Consider the following 17,019-nt stretch of genomic DNA (forward strand, 5'->3'; position numbering starts at 1 on the left):
GAAGCTCTATAACTTTCCTTAAAGGGGTCATATCATACTTTTTTTTTTCTTTCCTTGAGGTCCATTTACATTTATGCATTTGGCAGACGCATTTTATCCAAAGCGACTTACAGTGCACTTATTACAGGGACAATCCCCCCAGAGCAAGTTAAGTGCCTTGCTCAAGGGCACAATGGTGGTGGCCGTGGGGTTCGAACCAGCGACCTTCTGATTAACAGCCCTGTGCTTTAGCCACTACGCCACCACCACTCCATTCATCACCATTTTCCACTCAATAGGCGTCATTGACATTTTTTTGTTTAGTTTGTTTTTTTTTGGACGTTTTGAGATCTAAAGGTACATTAATGTTTTCATAGTGTAATGAAGTCTCCCAAACCCTCCAAAAAAAGATCAAGAAAATTGTATTCCTTGTGATATGACCCCTTTAACCTCCTTTCATTAATACCTTGTGATTAGCAAATACCAACACCCTGCCATATATGCCACTGTGATTTGTGCACTCGGCTTCATTCTCTGACCTCTCACCCCATTTATTTTTGACCTCCTAACCTTGGCTCTAATCCAACAAACATTGGACACAGCTCTAATAAGAGCTGGACAGTGTCAGAGAGACAGTGAGACAGAGACCCAATAGCAGAGGAACAGTTCAAAGGATTTATTTACAACAATAAATGTCAACTTAAACTTCTGCTGGTGAAAACTGGCGATCCCAGCACCAGCTGTAGCTAAAAGGAATGCTCCGCTGCCGACACGCGGGGAGAGGCAGGCAACCAACAGATACACGAGACAGCACCAACTAGACACAGAGAGCAAGGTTAGTTGCTTGACAGCACACACATTGAACTACATAAACATTAAACCACATTAAATTATCCAGCACCGGACATGACACATGAGGGGATTTAAATAAGCAGGAAACTATCAATTTTTGATAGTTAGACATTTTTCATGATCAGCATTCCCATGGAAACGCTGATTACGCGTGCCAGTGGCACGTGAAACACGTGAGGGCAAAACATATACACGCTTTGACCAAAACAAACAGGGAACGATAACAAACAGACCACAAGGGCTGTTCCCCAGTCGCTGCCAGTGCTCCCGGCCATGGAGGCCATTACCCAGTCGCCCCCAGGGTTCCTGCTCCGCCTCCCCAGGGCAGTGATCAGTTCATCACAATGCAGCTCAGCCGGATTGAACACCCAGCAGAGCTCAGCGGTGAATGTCAAGAACGAGGTGCAACATGAGCGTTCATTGTCCCACATTGCGGTTCCCCATTCAGCTGCCCTTTCGGTGAGGTGCAGGATTGTGTAAGCCACCTTAATTCTCTCCAATGGGGAAACAGAGGGCTGTGAAGTGAAGAACAGAGCAAATTGTGACAGAAAGGCACAACAAGATCCCGCCTCATCAGAGTAAGGAGCTGGAGGAAGGATGCAAGCATCTGGGCACCAAGGGGCACCGGGAACCACTGAAGCCGATGGGGGTGTTACTTGATAGGAACTAGCATCAGGAGATGGGTAGAGTTGTTGGACCACTGCGGTGAGATCAGCGAGCTCTGATGCCATCATCTCCAATCAGGGGCGAAAATGTCATCAAAATGTTGGGGGGGGGACAATAAACATAACAATTCTCAGAAAAGCAATTTTTGAAGGGGACACCAAGGGGTTTTTTGTTGTTGCCCCGTTTGCATTTGTATTATTTTATTTCTTAAACAATTATTTTAAGACTATATCATTACATTATTTACAATACACCTATTTTAATGATATTTTAGGGGGGGACAACCCTCAGATGGGGGGGGGGGTTCCGCCTATGTCTCAAATGCCGCGATTTCCGCCTATGTCTCAAATGCCCGGTTAGATGTGGAGATTTGATACTGTTGCTGTCCAGCAGAGCGCCCTGCTGAGAGAGGGCAGAGTGAAGAGTGGATTCCTCTGCTGGGTTGATAGTGTGGGCTGAATCGTTCAGTCAGAAAGTGTAAGACAGACACTAGGAGGAACAGTTCAAAGGATTAATTTACAACAGTAAACGTCAACTTAAACTTGTGCTGGCGAAAACTTGCGATCCCAGCACTGGCTGCAGCTACAAGTAATGCTCCACTGGCGATTTGTGGGCGGCAAGGACAGGCGTACAGCAAGCTGGAAGGTAACCACACTCCCAACACACGGGATGCACGGGATACACGGGACAGTGCCAACTAGACACAGAGAGCAAGGTTAGTTGCTTGACAGTACACACATTAGCACAAGCTAGACTATATTCAACATTGAACTACTTAAATGTAAAACCACATTAAACGATCCAGTGCCAGACATGATACAAGAGAGGATTTAAATAAGAAGCAAACAAACAAGGGGCAGGTGCCGCTCGCAGCTGAAAGTTGTCATGATCAATGTTACCATGGAAACAATCAGGGATCCCATGGAAACGCTAATTCCGCATGCCAGCGGCACCTGAAACACATGAGGGCAAAACGTAAACACGCTTTGACCAAAACAAACAGGGAACAATGATTCCACACAGACAAAAACTCAACCTGACATGGTGACAGGACGGTGACAACACCAGAGAGCGCACGACGGTAACTTGCACACGGTGGTAATCAACAACCTGAACTGTGTGCCCACACAAATCACGTACTCGAAACACAAGACAGATAGGGGATGATGATGATGCCACAGTCCTCGTCAGACAAAACCCAACCAGACAAGGTGACAGGACCATGGCATCACCGGAGAGCACATGATGTTAGCTCGCGCATGGCGTTCAATAATTACTGGACCTGTGCACTCACACAAAGAAGGTACACAAAACACGAGAAAGGACGATAATGCCATGGTCCCGTCAGACAGAAATCCAACCTGACAAGGTGACTGGACTGTGACAGACAGATTTTTTGGTAGCAATAACGTTCCATTCGTTAACATTAGTTAATTCATAAGGCATCAGGAACTAACAATAAACAATATATTTTTACAGCATTTATAAATCTTTGTTAAGGTTAGTTAATAAAAATACTATTGCTCATTGTTAGTTACGTAATGTAACCATACACAACATTTGATTTTAAAAATGTATTACTATATGTTAACTAAGATTAACAAATATGTATTGTTCATTATTAGTTCATGCTAAGTAATGTTGTTTACTAATGATAATGTTCATTTTTATCCTGCATAAAAATGGGGGCATAATCATAGGTAAAATCCTATAGTACACTTTTGTTTGTTTGTTAAATGCTAATTTCTTGTTATCCCTTGAGTGAGATGGGATCCATTGATGTTGTCACATTTTCGTACTGCTCAGCTGGAATTTTGGTATCTCAGTGGCATCTGTTTACTGTGTAAAAAGCTGTCCAACATATATAGCCCATTGTACAATTCCCAGGTAATCTAAACCTGCATCTAGAGTAGGGAAAGGTTCTCTATATTACACATATTTAAGACCAACGTATCTTGAATCAGCAAATCTTGAAGGGTTGATGAATAATTAGTCACTGCAGAGCTGTGCATTGATCTTAATACTGATGCAGTGCCATAGTGAGCATTGTTGTGTTGTATTACCTAAACAGACATAAGTCAAAATTTACAGCCATGGCAAACTGGCAGAGATATCAAACAATGTACACTGTTTCATATCTGATGTGCATGAATGTTTGTTTTTTCTTTCTTTATAAAAATACATTTAAAATGAAAATTCTACAGTACTGGTTCTACAACAGTCTCATGATCTTCAAAATGAGAAACCACAAAAATCCTTAGAAACTCAAGAAAACTAATACCAGAATTCTGTGTGAATTGTGTAGATGACACAGCCCTTGATGGATCATCCAGAAATGTATACTATGGAAATGAGACACTGTGGTGCAGCCAGCTTTCTCAAGCCGTTATTTTTCACATGCTAAATCAAGATATACATGCATCTAGAGGAGAGGCATGTGCTTTGTCTCTGAGCTCAAACTCAAATGCTGGAATGACCGATTGAAAGCACTGAAAGGGCTTTGGCCAGGGACAAATCCTAAGCAGTATGCTATTGTTTGTTTGATTTTTTGTTAAATGCTAATTTCTTGTTATCCCTTGAGTGAGATGGGATCCATTGATGTTGTCACATCTTCGTACTGCTCAGCTGGAATTTTGGTATCTCAGTGGCATCTGTTTACTGTGTAAAAAGCTGTCCAACATATATAGCCCATTGTACAATTCCCAGGTAATCTAAACCTGCATCTAGAGTAGGGAAAGTCAGACATAAGTCAAAATTTACAGCCATGACAAACTGGCAGAGATATCAAAACAAAGTATATCGTTTAATATCTGATGTGCATGAATGTTTGTTTTGTTCTTTCATTACTGAAAAGTCTCTCAGGAAGTGTATCAGCTGTTGGCTGCACACGGCAAACACCGGACCTACCAACAGTGTAGGGAAAAGTTGAAAAAACTTAAAAGTGACTACAGAACCATCAAGGAAAAGTGGAAGTGGTTCGACCAAATGGACGCTATCTAAATTCGGCGAGCAATGGGAGGGAGAGTGCCCTGGACTCAGCCACGATGGAGGATGGTATGTTTTGTTTTCTGCAGTGTGTTTAAGCGAAAGATGCCAGTATCTCTAGCGGTGTCTCCACTACTGTTATTAAAATAACCACACCTGCAACTCGTACGTACAGTAAATTAGGCTTTATGCGGCACCTCATGTCTATAACGTGGAGAGAGGCAACGCACGCAGAGCAGGAATAAAGTCAGTAGCGCTGTTACTCTGCTTGAAAGCTTCACTTTAGTTGACCAACTACTGGAAGCTTGCTTCTAAAACAACCAGGCCAATTTAACTGTTACACTTGTGTAAAATCACCATGCAACAACTGCTTTATGCAGAACAATGAGCTAGTAGCTTACAGCTAGTGGTTGTGTTATTGTTTTGGTCAGTTTGTGTTGTGTTTAAGATGATGCCACAGCAGTAGAGGCGGCGCAACTACGACGATCAGCCTATAATCCCACCCACGTTTATGTAGTACTAAACTGCAGTGCAAATGCAAACTCTGAAAAGTAAAGCGAGTTGAGGCGAGCCGAACCGTAACATGCAGTGAAAAAGTGCCATATGTTGCAAAAGGTCGTATTGTAAGCATCATAGGCAAGATTCGTTACAGTATTGTAACAGTAAACATACAAGACAAGACAGCCCCTCAGAACACTAGAGCAGCAGGGGGGAATTTACATTTATCAAGCGCTGAAACTTTGCATGGTGGAGAATAATCTAGAATAATGTCAAACATTGTAACAGTCACCTCTTTGCAGCCTGAACTTGTTCAGAATGTTAAATCTTTGTGACACCTGCACTAAAAACAATCTAGAACAAACTGGATCACGCAACCTTAAAGCCCAGCCCCCAGAAGTTCTTTTTAACTTGTGTCTAAAAATGTTCCAGTCCTGCATGAGACACTGAAGAAACAGCCAGACGCAATGCAGCAGTCAAGAACATTCGTCCAGCACGTGTTTACATAGAAAAACAATGGAAAAACAGATTATACGTACGCAAAATACGTTCAGTGTGAACGGCCCCTCATCCATTTGCACGTGTATGTGAGCTAGAGCACATGGGCGAAACAAGTTCAGAAGGCCTGTATATTTTTTTCATAAATTCCATACCGAAAGTCTTACTGACCCGAACCCGGCGGCTTTGTGAACTGCACGTGTACCCAGAACAACGTCACTCATCAAGCAGTTTTTGCGTAGCTTTCCTAGCGGGGCGGGGGGCCCCCGACGTCCGTGCCCCATGGAACTGCTTGGTTTGCATGGTGGTTAAAACTGCTACTGGTTACAGTGTTAAAATTAGTCACTGTTCAGTTCACCAGGTACTGTCATTACCTACTCCCCTCCACTCTCATGGGTGCAATGGCCTGGCCATGGTGTATCATATCTATTATGGTGCGCACTAATATTACACTCAAACAAGGGCATGGTCTGGCATCTTGAGCGTCATAGCCCACTATATTCAGATTTACCTTGATTGTAGACGAATACAATAAGGAAAAAAAAAGAGTACGTGCTGTCTCCGATATAAAGTAGGACTAGCACAGGCAGATTGCCGCTCAGATCAATCATTCTCAAGGAGGGAACCAAAACTGACAGCGCCGTGTTAGGTGTGGTGGGGTTCGCCTTTTTTCCCCTTAAAGGCAACCGGAAAGATCCGTTTGACATTCTCGCAGCGGGGGAACCTGACAATCCACACGGGTTAGTTGGACTTATTTTGCCCCAAAAGTGCTTTAAATCGGTAAGTGGGCGAGCATGGGTGAGACAAAGGGCTTTACCCATTGAGAGTTGTTCTGGGGCACCGCATAGCTCACGAGAGTGTTGGAAAGGAGCCACCGCGCGCTGGACTATATCTTGTTTCGCATTTCCAGCAACAAATATGATGGGTTCTATTGTTTATTTACCCACTGTTTGGACATCAAGAGAACTGCAAAAGAGTTATAGGTGACAAACGAAGAAATTCTATTTGAATTATATTTGGACGAAACAGTGATAACGCGCACGAGCCTTGCACGAGTGTGTATGTAAGAGGCACTATACCACACAGGAGAACGCGCGAAACTGTGCGATATAAACAGAGGAATTTGCTAGTCACTTTTATATTTTTGTGAAACGTATTCTTCTCGTGTTCGTCAATTTTCAACTGTAAATATACTGTGTGGAATACAGCTACTCTTTTGATGGGGCAGTCGCATTAATGGGATTATTTTTCTCTGGACAGCAGTTAATTGATTTACAAATCACTTGACATTCATAGTCTTATCGATTCTCGTCGATAAGTGAAAGAATGCCCGAAGAACTCTCCGCGGCCAAAGCCCTCTACATGGGCATGGAGGTGGTGATCGCCGTATCATCGGTCATAGGAAACGTGATGGTGGTCTGGGCAGTCAAAATTAACAGATCTTTGAGAGATACGACGTTTTGTTTAATTGTTTCTTTGGCGATCGCGGACATCGCAGTAGGAGCGCTGGTCATACCCTTGGCGATTACTATAAGTATTGGACTTCAGACTCACTTCTACAGCTGCCTGCTGGTAGCTTGCAGTGTGCTGGTTTTGACCCAGAGTTCTATCCTTGCCTTGCTCGCTATAGCCATTGACCGATACCTTAGGGTCAAGATCCCAACCAGGTAAAGTTATAATTCCCTCAAGTGCAGAATTACCCAGTGCTGAAAAAATTATGAAATCCACTATACTATACATTATGGTGACACACACACACACACACACACACACTATATACAATATGTAACTTAATCATAATCACGTGTGTATTGTTTTTTGCACCATCAATAAATCAACATCAATCTCTGTTGACTCATTAGTAGGATTACTGTTTATTATTTATATTAGCCACTATGGCTTGCCAGACTGCTCTAAAGCAGCATGTTGTTTCTTTGCTAAATGCTGTAAAGCTCAATTATGAGTAAAGATAGTTATTTGAGGACAGATTAATTGAGGATACAGCCAGATGGAAGTAACATGCACATGGCCTGTGATGACATAACATAACACACTCATGCATTTCCATATTGCTTACACCCAACAATCTAAATTCTCTCATCATTTACTCCCTCTCATGCCATCCCAGATATTTATGATTTTCTTTCTTCTGCTAAACACAAATGAAGATTTGTAGAAGAATATCTCAGCTCTGTAGGTCCAAGTGATTGGTGGCCAGAACTTTGAAGGTCCAAAAAGTATGTTAAGGGAGCATAAAAGTAATCCATATGACTCCATATTAAATCCATATCTTTTGAAACAATATGATAGGTGTGGGTGAGAAAAGATTAATATGTAAGTCCTTTTTTACAATAAATTCTCCTCCCTGCCCAGTAGGTGGCAATATTCACAAATAATGCCAATTGCCATAAACAAAAGAAATATTGATCATTTGATTTTATCGATTCTGAAGTAGGAATTAAACCACTAGTATGGATTACTTTTATGGTGCCATTATGTGCTCTTTTTCTGTCCACCATTCACCTGTGTTGTATTGCCTAGAGCTGAGATATTCTCCTTAAAAGCTCAAAAAAAAAAAAAAAAAAAGAAACAAATACCACATCTGGGATGGCATGAGGTTGGTTGAGTAAATTATGAAGAATTTTTATTTTTGCTATATTAGCTTAATATAGCACACTTTTGATTCCCTTTTGATGCTGCAGTTCCTCATTTTGTATTATTCCTTCTCCAACATCTTACTGCTTTTAAGTTTTAGCTACCTCATGTTCTCAGAATTGAGTGCAAAGCTTACTCTTTGTCCCCAGAAGAGTTGCATGCAATATTCTCAGCTATGTAAAAGCCATTTCATTTTTAAAGATGCTTTTTTGTGGAACATATATCTACTTTGGGTTGTTTCTTTCTTAATGCTTGAATGGTCAGATTTGTGCATGGGTGACTTTATTGAAGTGGAAAGCCTTTTATACAGAGAAGATGATTAGAAAGAGAACTCTGATCCAAAATTGTCAAGCCATGAACCCACGTTCATTGAAATAAGAAAGTTATTTTAGAAAATGTTGTTTACAATTGGAAAACAAATTACTAAATATATATGGCTGAATTATTAAGTTATTCATTATGCACTGCTTTTGTTTAAATTATTATAATGTTTGTTTTATAATTATTGATCATTAAAAGATGGTCTATATCGCAGGGATACTCAATTGGCTCCGGTCCGAATCCAGACCGAAAGGCAATTAAATCCGGACCGAGCTTAGAAGCTTTGTGCTAGTTATCTGACACCTAGCTAAGTGATTATGTAAGCATACGTATTCGCCGGCGGAGCGGGAATAAAGCACGTTCAGCGCTACTGTCTTTAATCCCGCTCAATGTGCGTTGCCTGTCTCCCCGCTATAGACATGAGGCGCAGCATAAAGCCTAATTTACTGTACGTACGAGTTGCAGGTGTGGTTATTTAAACAACAGTAGCAGAGACACCGCTACAGATACTGGCATCTTTCGCTTAAACACACTGCAGAAAAAAAAATTAAGTAAAGTGAAACTATCGTCATCTGTCTTATATGTTATTCAGCCGGTTCAGCTAAGCCAGGTTTGTGTCAGCACAAGTTAACTTGCCGCCTTAAGGCTATAACGTTTTTCTATCTAAATTTAGCTTAATTAATCAGCATGTTACGAGCATTTCATAATAAACAGATTTTTGTTCTAATTTTGTGAAAATTAAGCAGAGATGTCATCATGGCAATGAAAGCCTATTTATCCTTAAATTAATCAAACAAATATTCCATGCTTCATTGTTATGTAAATAGTTTGTTTGTTGTTAGTTGATTCTCACTTTAAGGAAAATATAAAAATGGTCCATTCAGGCTTTTACATTTTTATATATTTTCTGAACCCAGGGGCGTCCCCCTCTGTCAAAAGGCCTCCAATGTCCCATACATAGTTATAGATTCTGAATGTAAACATATTTCAACTAAACTGGACTGCTGTCATTCAGCTTCAAAACAAACGGTTGATCCTATCTTTTAATATTTACATCCAAGTGTCCTCGACTGATGAAGTCTTGATTAAATATCTTAATCTTTTGGTTGAAAAGATCTCTCAGGCCCCATTAGCTGTTTCTGGGCCCCCAATGTCCTCATCAGGATTTATTTATTTTTTACAAAGAACTATTGCTGTCAAGGTGGCAAGTTATAAAGAAAAGATACATAATTTCCTAGCCATATAACTACTGACACCATGTAAGCTACATAATATCCGGAACTTTGCTGGGAAGGAAATGTAGAGACTGGACCTCTTGGAACTTTAATTTAGTACCCCTGGTCAATGGCTTTGTAGAATGAACAAATGAATGGATGTTGCATTTATATAGCGCTTTTTCTGATACAACACTCAAAGTGTTTTACACAGTGTACAAGGGACTCTCCCCTGGTTGTAGAGCACAAGTAAAACCCATCCATTCCTTAAGCGTTTATTTTATTTTTCACTGTTTAATATGGCTTATGGCTCTTCTACTGTATAATTGCAGACAAACACAGACATCTACTTCTATACTATGTTAGCCAGAGCCGAAAAATGCTAATTTAATGATAGCAACAATAAGCAAACACTAGTTTTCTTCTAGCTTTGATATGGAAACATACAGTAATTGTCAAGGGTGTTGGTCAACACAGTGAATTATATAAAGTGGAAAGTAACAAATTACAACTACTCTCGATACAGTACTGGAGTAGATTTTTCAAATTTTCAACTTTTAGTGTATAAATAATAGTACTTTTACTTGAGTTGATTAAAGAAGAATGTTATAAGCAATAAATAATTTATAAACTAAAACGCGCTGTGCGTGGCACGACAGAAGCCCGTAGGGACAGCATCATGAGCACAGCAGCTCTCATAATCTGCCGCCGGTGTCATCTCTTCTCTAGCTTCTCCAAGACTTTCTGCCCTGTCACTATACAAGAACTGTAATACTGTGAATTTCTGCATTTTTTATTTTATTCTGGAAAGGAGACCTTCCTTCAGGTATGAGGGAACCATCTGAACACGTTTAACTACTGATTAGTGATGGGTCGTTCGCGAACAAGAGACAGCTCTTATCAGAAGAGTCGAAACTATTTATAAAAAATATAACAAAAATTAAGATATGAATAATCAAAATATTTAAATTAATAGAATTAAATAATTCAAAGAATGCAAAAATAAATTAAATAATATAGGCCTAAATGCTCAGGCACACACACATTCGTTCTGACTATCTGCTAAGACTAACAGCCTCACCTGTTGTTCCTGTCAATCAGACACGCAGTGTCAACCAATGAACCAAAGATGCATGAGGTAGGGTGGAGCCAACTCATTCACAGACCTTTGGAAGGATGTGTCCTCTGGAGGTCACGTCCTTTGAAGGCTGCAATATACAGAGTGTCCTCCTTTAAACAAGCCTCATTTAAATGAGACGGCCTTTGTAGGATGAACGGAAACGGAACATATCATAGTTGCTATGACAGCACGTTGCTCTTTAACAAGCGCGAGCACTTTGAGTGAGAAGGGAACAAAGTCCCTCTGGAAGGGAATGTATGAGGTAAAATTTAGGAGAGATATAATGATGTAAAGAGAAAAGAAAATAGATTTTACACATGTACTTTTAGTCTATAATACTTTATTTTAATTATATATTAATATCTACTTCAACTTGGGAATTAACATTCCTTGCATTTGAACATCATATTTACGGGCAAATTGGCGTAATATTTTTTAGACATTTCCGGTGAAGCAAAGAATTGTGGGTTGTGAGTGTCCACGAAGGATACACCTCATGCATCCTAATCACTTTTCTAATACGAGACAGCCTCTATGACGTATGTGGCCAACAAATGCCACCTCCGGAGGACGCATCCTTCCAAATGAGACACAGCCACACTTAGCAGATGAGGAAGAGAGCAGCCGAGGAGAGAGAGGAAGGACAGCTGTGAAAACAACAGCTGGAAAGTGGAAAATGAGTCTGAAGCACAGTAGCATTTGGATGCATTTTAATAATGTAGAGCACAGTGTAGAATTTGCCAAAACAAAATCTCATATAAAGCCGGTTCTACACACAGCCTACACCGGCATATGCGAACTGTGCACCCTAATAATTTAATTAGAATTGTTTTAACACCAATCATAGTCAAACTATCGCAAACTGTTTGACTTGAAAAAATATTTTTAAAGAGCCGTTTGGGAGCCAAAAAAGCCAGCTCTTTTTGGTGAGCCGAACGAACCAGCTCACTGAAAAGAGCCGGAATGCCCATCATTACCACTGATCAAATGTATTATTTTTTTTTTTTTAAGGTACGCAGTGTTTTTAACTGTCAAGCATTAACACACAGACATACATTGGCGGCCAAAAATTTTGAATAATATACAGATTTTGCTGTTTTGGAATTAAATTGGTACTTTAATTCACCAAAGTGGCATTCAACAGATCACAATATATAGTCAGGACATTACTGATGTAAAAAAACAGCACCATCACTATTTGAAAAATGTTTTTTGATCATTTTGTATCAAATCTGGACAGGCCCCATTTCCAGCAGCCATCACTCCAACACCTTATCCTAGAGTAGTCATGCTAAATTGCTCATTTGGGACTAGAAAATCAATTGTCATTATGTCAAACACTACTGGAAGCTATTTGGTTCATTAAATTAAGCTTAACATTGTCTTTATGTTTGTTTTTGAGCTGCCACAGTATGCAATAGACTGGCATGTCTTAAGGTCAATATTAGGTTAAAAATGGCAACAAAAAAAAGTTCTAGCTTTCTCTAGAAACTCATTAGTCAATCATTGTTTTGAGGAATGAAGGCTATACAATGAAGATTTCATACAATGGTGTACACTACAGTCTTCAAAGACAAAGGACATCTGGCTGTAACATGGACAGAAAGAGATGTGGAAGACCCAGTTGTACAACTAAACAAGAGAAGATAATTGGAAAAGAGCATTATGGATCTTAAACCCATTGAGCTTTTGTGGGATCAGCTAGATTGTAAGGTGTGTGAGAAGTGCCCGACAAGAAAGCCACATCTATGGCAAGTGCTACAGGAAGCATGAGGTGAGTATTTGGACAAACTGACAGCTAGAATGCCAAGGATCTGCAAAGCTGTCAATATTTGAAATAGTTTAAGAAGTTCAAAAAAAAATTCAAATTGTAATAGTAATTTTTCATGTTATTAATGTCCTGACTATACATTGAGATCAGTTGAATGCCACTTTGGTGAATAAAAGAAACAAATTCTTTCCATAAGAGCAAAATCTTATATATATATATATATATATATATATGAGTTGAAGTCAGAAGTTTACATACATTTAGGTCATTAAAACTAATTCTTTTAACCACTCCACAGATTTCATATTAGCAAACTGTATCTGTAATTTGTGCATGACACAAATAATGTTTCCAACAATTGTTAATAGACAGATTGTTTCTCACAATTCTCACAATTCCTGTGGGTCAGAAGTTTACATACACTATGTTAACTGTGCCTTTAAGCAGTTTGGAAAATTCCAGAAAATGATGTCAAGCCTTTAGGCAATTAGCCAATGATGCCATGCAGCCATCATACCGCTCAAGAAGGAGATGCATTCTGTCTCCTAAAGATAAATGTAGTTTGGTGCAAAAAGTCCAAATCAATCCCAGAACAACAGCAAAGGATCTTGTGAAGATGCTGGAGGAAACAGGTAGATATGTATTTATATGCACAGTAAAACGAGTCCTATATCGACATTACCTTAAAGGCTGCTCAGCAAGGAAGAAGCCACTGCTCCAAAATCGCCATAAAAAATCCAGTCTATGGTTTGCATGTGCACATAGGGACAAAGATCTTACTTTTTGGATAAATGTACTCTAGTCTGATGAAACAAAAATGTAACTGTTTGGCCATAGTGACCATTGTTATGTTTGGAGGAAACAGGATTAGGCTTGCAAGCCAAAGAACTCCATCTCAACTGTGAAGCATGGGGGTGGCAGCATTATGTTGTGGGGGTGCTTTGCTCCAGGAGGTACTGGTGCACTTCATAAAATAGATGGTATCATAAGGAAGGAAAATTATGTGGATATACTGAAGCAACATTTCAAGACATCAGCCAGGAAGTTAAAGCTCAGTCACAAATAGATCTTCCAAATGGACAATAACCCCAAGCATACCCCCAAAGTTGTGACAAAATGGCTTAAGGACAACAAAGTCAAGGTATTGGAGTGGCCATCACAAAGCCTTGACATCAATCCAACAGAAAATTTGTGGACAGAACTGAAAAAGTGTGTGCAAGCAAGGAGGCCCACAAATCTGACTCAAGTTACAATAGTTCTGTCAGGAGGAATGTGCCAAAATTCCAGCAAATTATTGTGAGAAGCTTTTGGAAGGTTACCCAAAATGTTTGACCCAAGTTAAAGTCAATGCTACCACATACTAACAGAGTATGTAAACTTCAGACCCACTGGGAATGTGATGAAAGAAATAAAACATGAAAGAAATCATTCACTCTACTATTATTCTGACATTTCAGATTCTATAAATATAAAGTAATGATCCTGACTGACCTAAGACAGGGAATGTATTCTACGATTGAATGTCAGTAATTGTGAAAACCTGAGTTTAAATATATTTGGCTAAGGTGTATGTAAACTTCTAACTTCAACTGTATCTTTCTTCATTTAGGATCCAGATGTTATAATGATGCTGCAATGGTTTTAATAATAATCCATATAATGAAATGTCATTTAAAATCAATGACCAACGATGAAAACCTTCTAACATGCTTTTCTTCTGTCTTGTAGTTATAAGCGCTTAGTCACTCCAAGACGAGCTGGAATAGCAGTATTTGTGTGTTGGACGGTGGCCTTCATTATTGGCTTGACTCCCATGCTGGGCTGGAATAATTTAAATAACCTGCAACATAAAAACAGTTCACTAGGTCCCAACCTCATCATCACCTGCCAATTCGAGAACGTCATCAGCATGGAGTATATGGTCTACTTCAACTTCTTTGGTTGGGTGCTGCCCCCTCTGCTTCTCATGGTCATCATTTACTCTGAGATCTTCTACATGATCCACAAGCAGTTGAATAAGAAGGTGATGTGCCACACTGAACCAAACAAGTATTATGACAAAGAACTAAACCTGGCAAAGTCTCTGGCACTAGTCCTTTTCCTTTTCGCTGTCAGCTGGCTTCCTCTTCACATCCTAAACTGCACCACACTCTTCTGTCCAGGTTGTGAAAAGCCCATGTTCCTCATTTACATTGCCATTCTGCTCACACATGGCAACTCCGCAGTCAACCCCATTGTTTATGCTTTCCGCATCAAGAAATTTCGGACTGCATTCCAGAGGATCTGGAAGCAGTACTTCTGCTGCAAGAAAGCTCCTCCCCATGAGAATCATGCAAGCGAGAGACTGGATAACAACCACTACATTGCGGCTTCTGCTCTTCCAGAAGCTCCTTTTGAACAGAACGTTTGACTGACGTTTCAGCACTCTCTGAGGAGGTCAAATGGATTCTATGGGCTTGATGTCCAATGCTGTCAAGTTTTGTTTTGTTTACACTGAATATAAACCACAGACTGTTGTGGTTGAAAAGTGTATCTTTACTGGAATTATGAGACAGCATTGCTAGGGACCAGATAAGTGAGTCTACTCATTTTAAAGAGAAAGTGTAGGAGGATACCAGCAGGAAATATTGCTTTGTGAAGCAGCCATGAAGAACATTTCAAATGTTTACTAGAAGACTCTTGTGACTTTAGTTTTAAGATTTCAGTCAATATATTGCTTAAGTTGACAAAAAGTATTATACAAATTATAAAAATGTTGTGAAATATTAAAGATAAAAAATCTTTGCTCAAATGAGGAATCCAAATTGAAAAAAATGTGCAGTATTGCCTATTATAGAAACCATTATTATTAATATGGTTACTATGGAAACGTTTGATCAGCAGTAAAGGATTGTAATTGAATGTATGCAGTACAGACATCAAGGTGCAGTATACTCTCAGGTTTTTGGTAGTATTCTGAAGCTTTATGCACAATTACAGGAAAAGGATGTCATAAACAGTGACAAAAATTAGGAGGTACCATAGTGAACAAAAGCATTCCTTGACCTTTCATTGAGTTTCTCTCTTTCTCTTGAGTGTGTCTACACAGATCTGTTACTGTGTTTGAGTGGGGTTAGTGATGTTCTCTTGCCTTTAAGCAAAACTAAAAGAAAATCAAAACTGAGTGAGTATCTTTCAGTATTATAAATTATGTGATTTATCTTAAAGGGATATTTAACCCAAAAATTTTAATTGTGTTATCATTTACTCACCCTAGTTCAAAACCTGACATTCTTTCCCCATGGAACACAAAAGGAGATGTTTAGCAGAATGTTTAACTGTTCTTTTCTATACAGTGAAAGCATACAAGGCCAGGGACTATCGAGATCTTATGGTTAGGAACGGCATGAGGGTGAGCTAATAATGACAAAGTGTTAATTTTGGATAGTCCAAAGTCCTTTAAAGGAATAGTTTACCCAAAAATGTAATTTCAGATGTGTATGACTTACTTCTGCTGAACACAAATTACATTTTTAGCTCTGTATGTCCAACAATGCAAGGGAATGGTGGGTCAAAATGTTGAAGCTCCAAAGAGGCAGCATAAATGTAATCCAGAAGACTCCAGTGGTTAAATCCATGTCTTTTGTAGCTTTTGTGTGCTAAGCATATAACACATATAACAATTAAATGCTTGTATTATGAAAAAGTGCAGTGTGTCATAGCTGTCTGAATGTGATCTGCCAGATCCAATTTACCTCGTGACAGCCTGACAAAACAAACACCTTCATGTAGTAAAGGGGTGATGTACACTCACAACATCAACTCTTGGTGAAAAATACTATCTGTGGTCACACGTAATCCATTTTGATGATCTCTTCTCAGTAGTTTCAATACAAACAAGAAATTAGACGACAAAATTAAAAAAGGGGCGGAGCTGAATAAGGTGAATAGTGATGTGCAAAAACGCTAAAGCCCTCAGATGGATAGTCTTCACCAATGCAATTTACCATGGGGTTATATTGACCTCTAGTGGACTCTGCAGTCTTCAATCTTCAAGGAACACTGTGTTGCTTATTAAAGGAATGTTTGTCTCATTGTGTAGCCTATCTAAAGCATTTCTGTATTATTATTGGGCGCACGATTTTGCCAGATTTAATCCGAAATGCCTAAAAAATTTTACAGACTTTAATTTTCCACATTTTTATGCATTTCTTAAGTAGACATTTAAAAGATAACCATACCTGTATTTAAATATAAAACTACACGGTAAGCGAAATATTTAGCTAATATGCAAATAGTGACACCATGTGGGTGCATCGCTGAATTTCAATTGAGAATATAAGCAATAGTCTATATAGTGAATTTATCTCTTAATTAATTCTAAAGGGTCTCTCAGAGGCAAGGGCAAACGCCGTGATAAATTGATAAACCAACCCAGAAAGTTTAATGAAAAATTGGTATTTAGACAGTATTGTATACAG

The 17,019-nt window shown here is 39.3% G+C and overlaps 1 protein-coding gene across 2 annotated transcripts; it reads left to right on the plus strand.

Annotated features, from left to right (window-relative positions):
• The first annotated feature begins 6,022 nt into the window (after positions 1-6,022).
• Positions 6,023-16,200, plus strand: LOC127620730 (adenosine receptor A1-like). 2 transcript variants are annotated; one of them, XM_052093932.1, is made up of 2 exons: positions 6,023-7,145; positions 14,288-16,200. In XM_052093932.1, the coding sequence occupies exons 1-2, from the start codon at positions 6,805-6,807 to the stop codon at positions 14,967-14,969; spliced, it is 1,023 nt and encodes a 340-aa protein (XP_051949892.1). In that variant the 5' UTR covers positions 6,023-6,804; the 3' UTR covers positions 14,970-16,200. The 2 variants fall into 2 exon arrangements, with proteins under 2 accessions (XP_051949892.1, XP_051949894.1); XM_052093934.1 differs by lacking the exon at positions 6,023-7,145 and adding an exon at positions 11,984-12,562.
• Positions 16,201-17,019: the final 819 nt, after the last annotated feature.

This window comes from Xyrauchen texanus, chromosome 27 (assembly GCF_025860055.1).
Source record: "Xyrauchen texanus isolate HMW12.3.18 chromosome 27, RBS_HiC_50CHRs, whole genome shotgun sequence".
In the NCBI taxonomy this organism is placed as follows: domain Eukaryota; kingdom Metazoa; phylum Chordata; class Actinopteri; order Cypriniformes; family Catostomidae; genus Xyrauchen; species Xyrauchen texanus.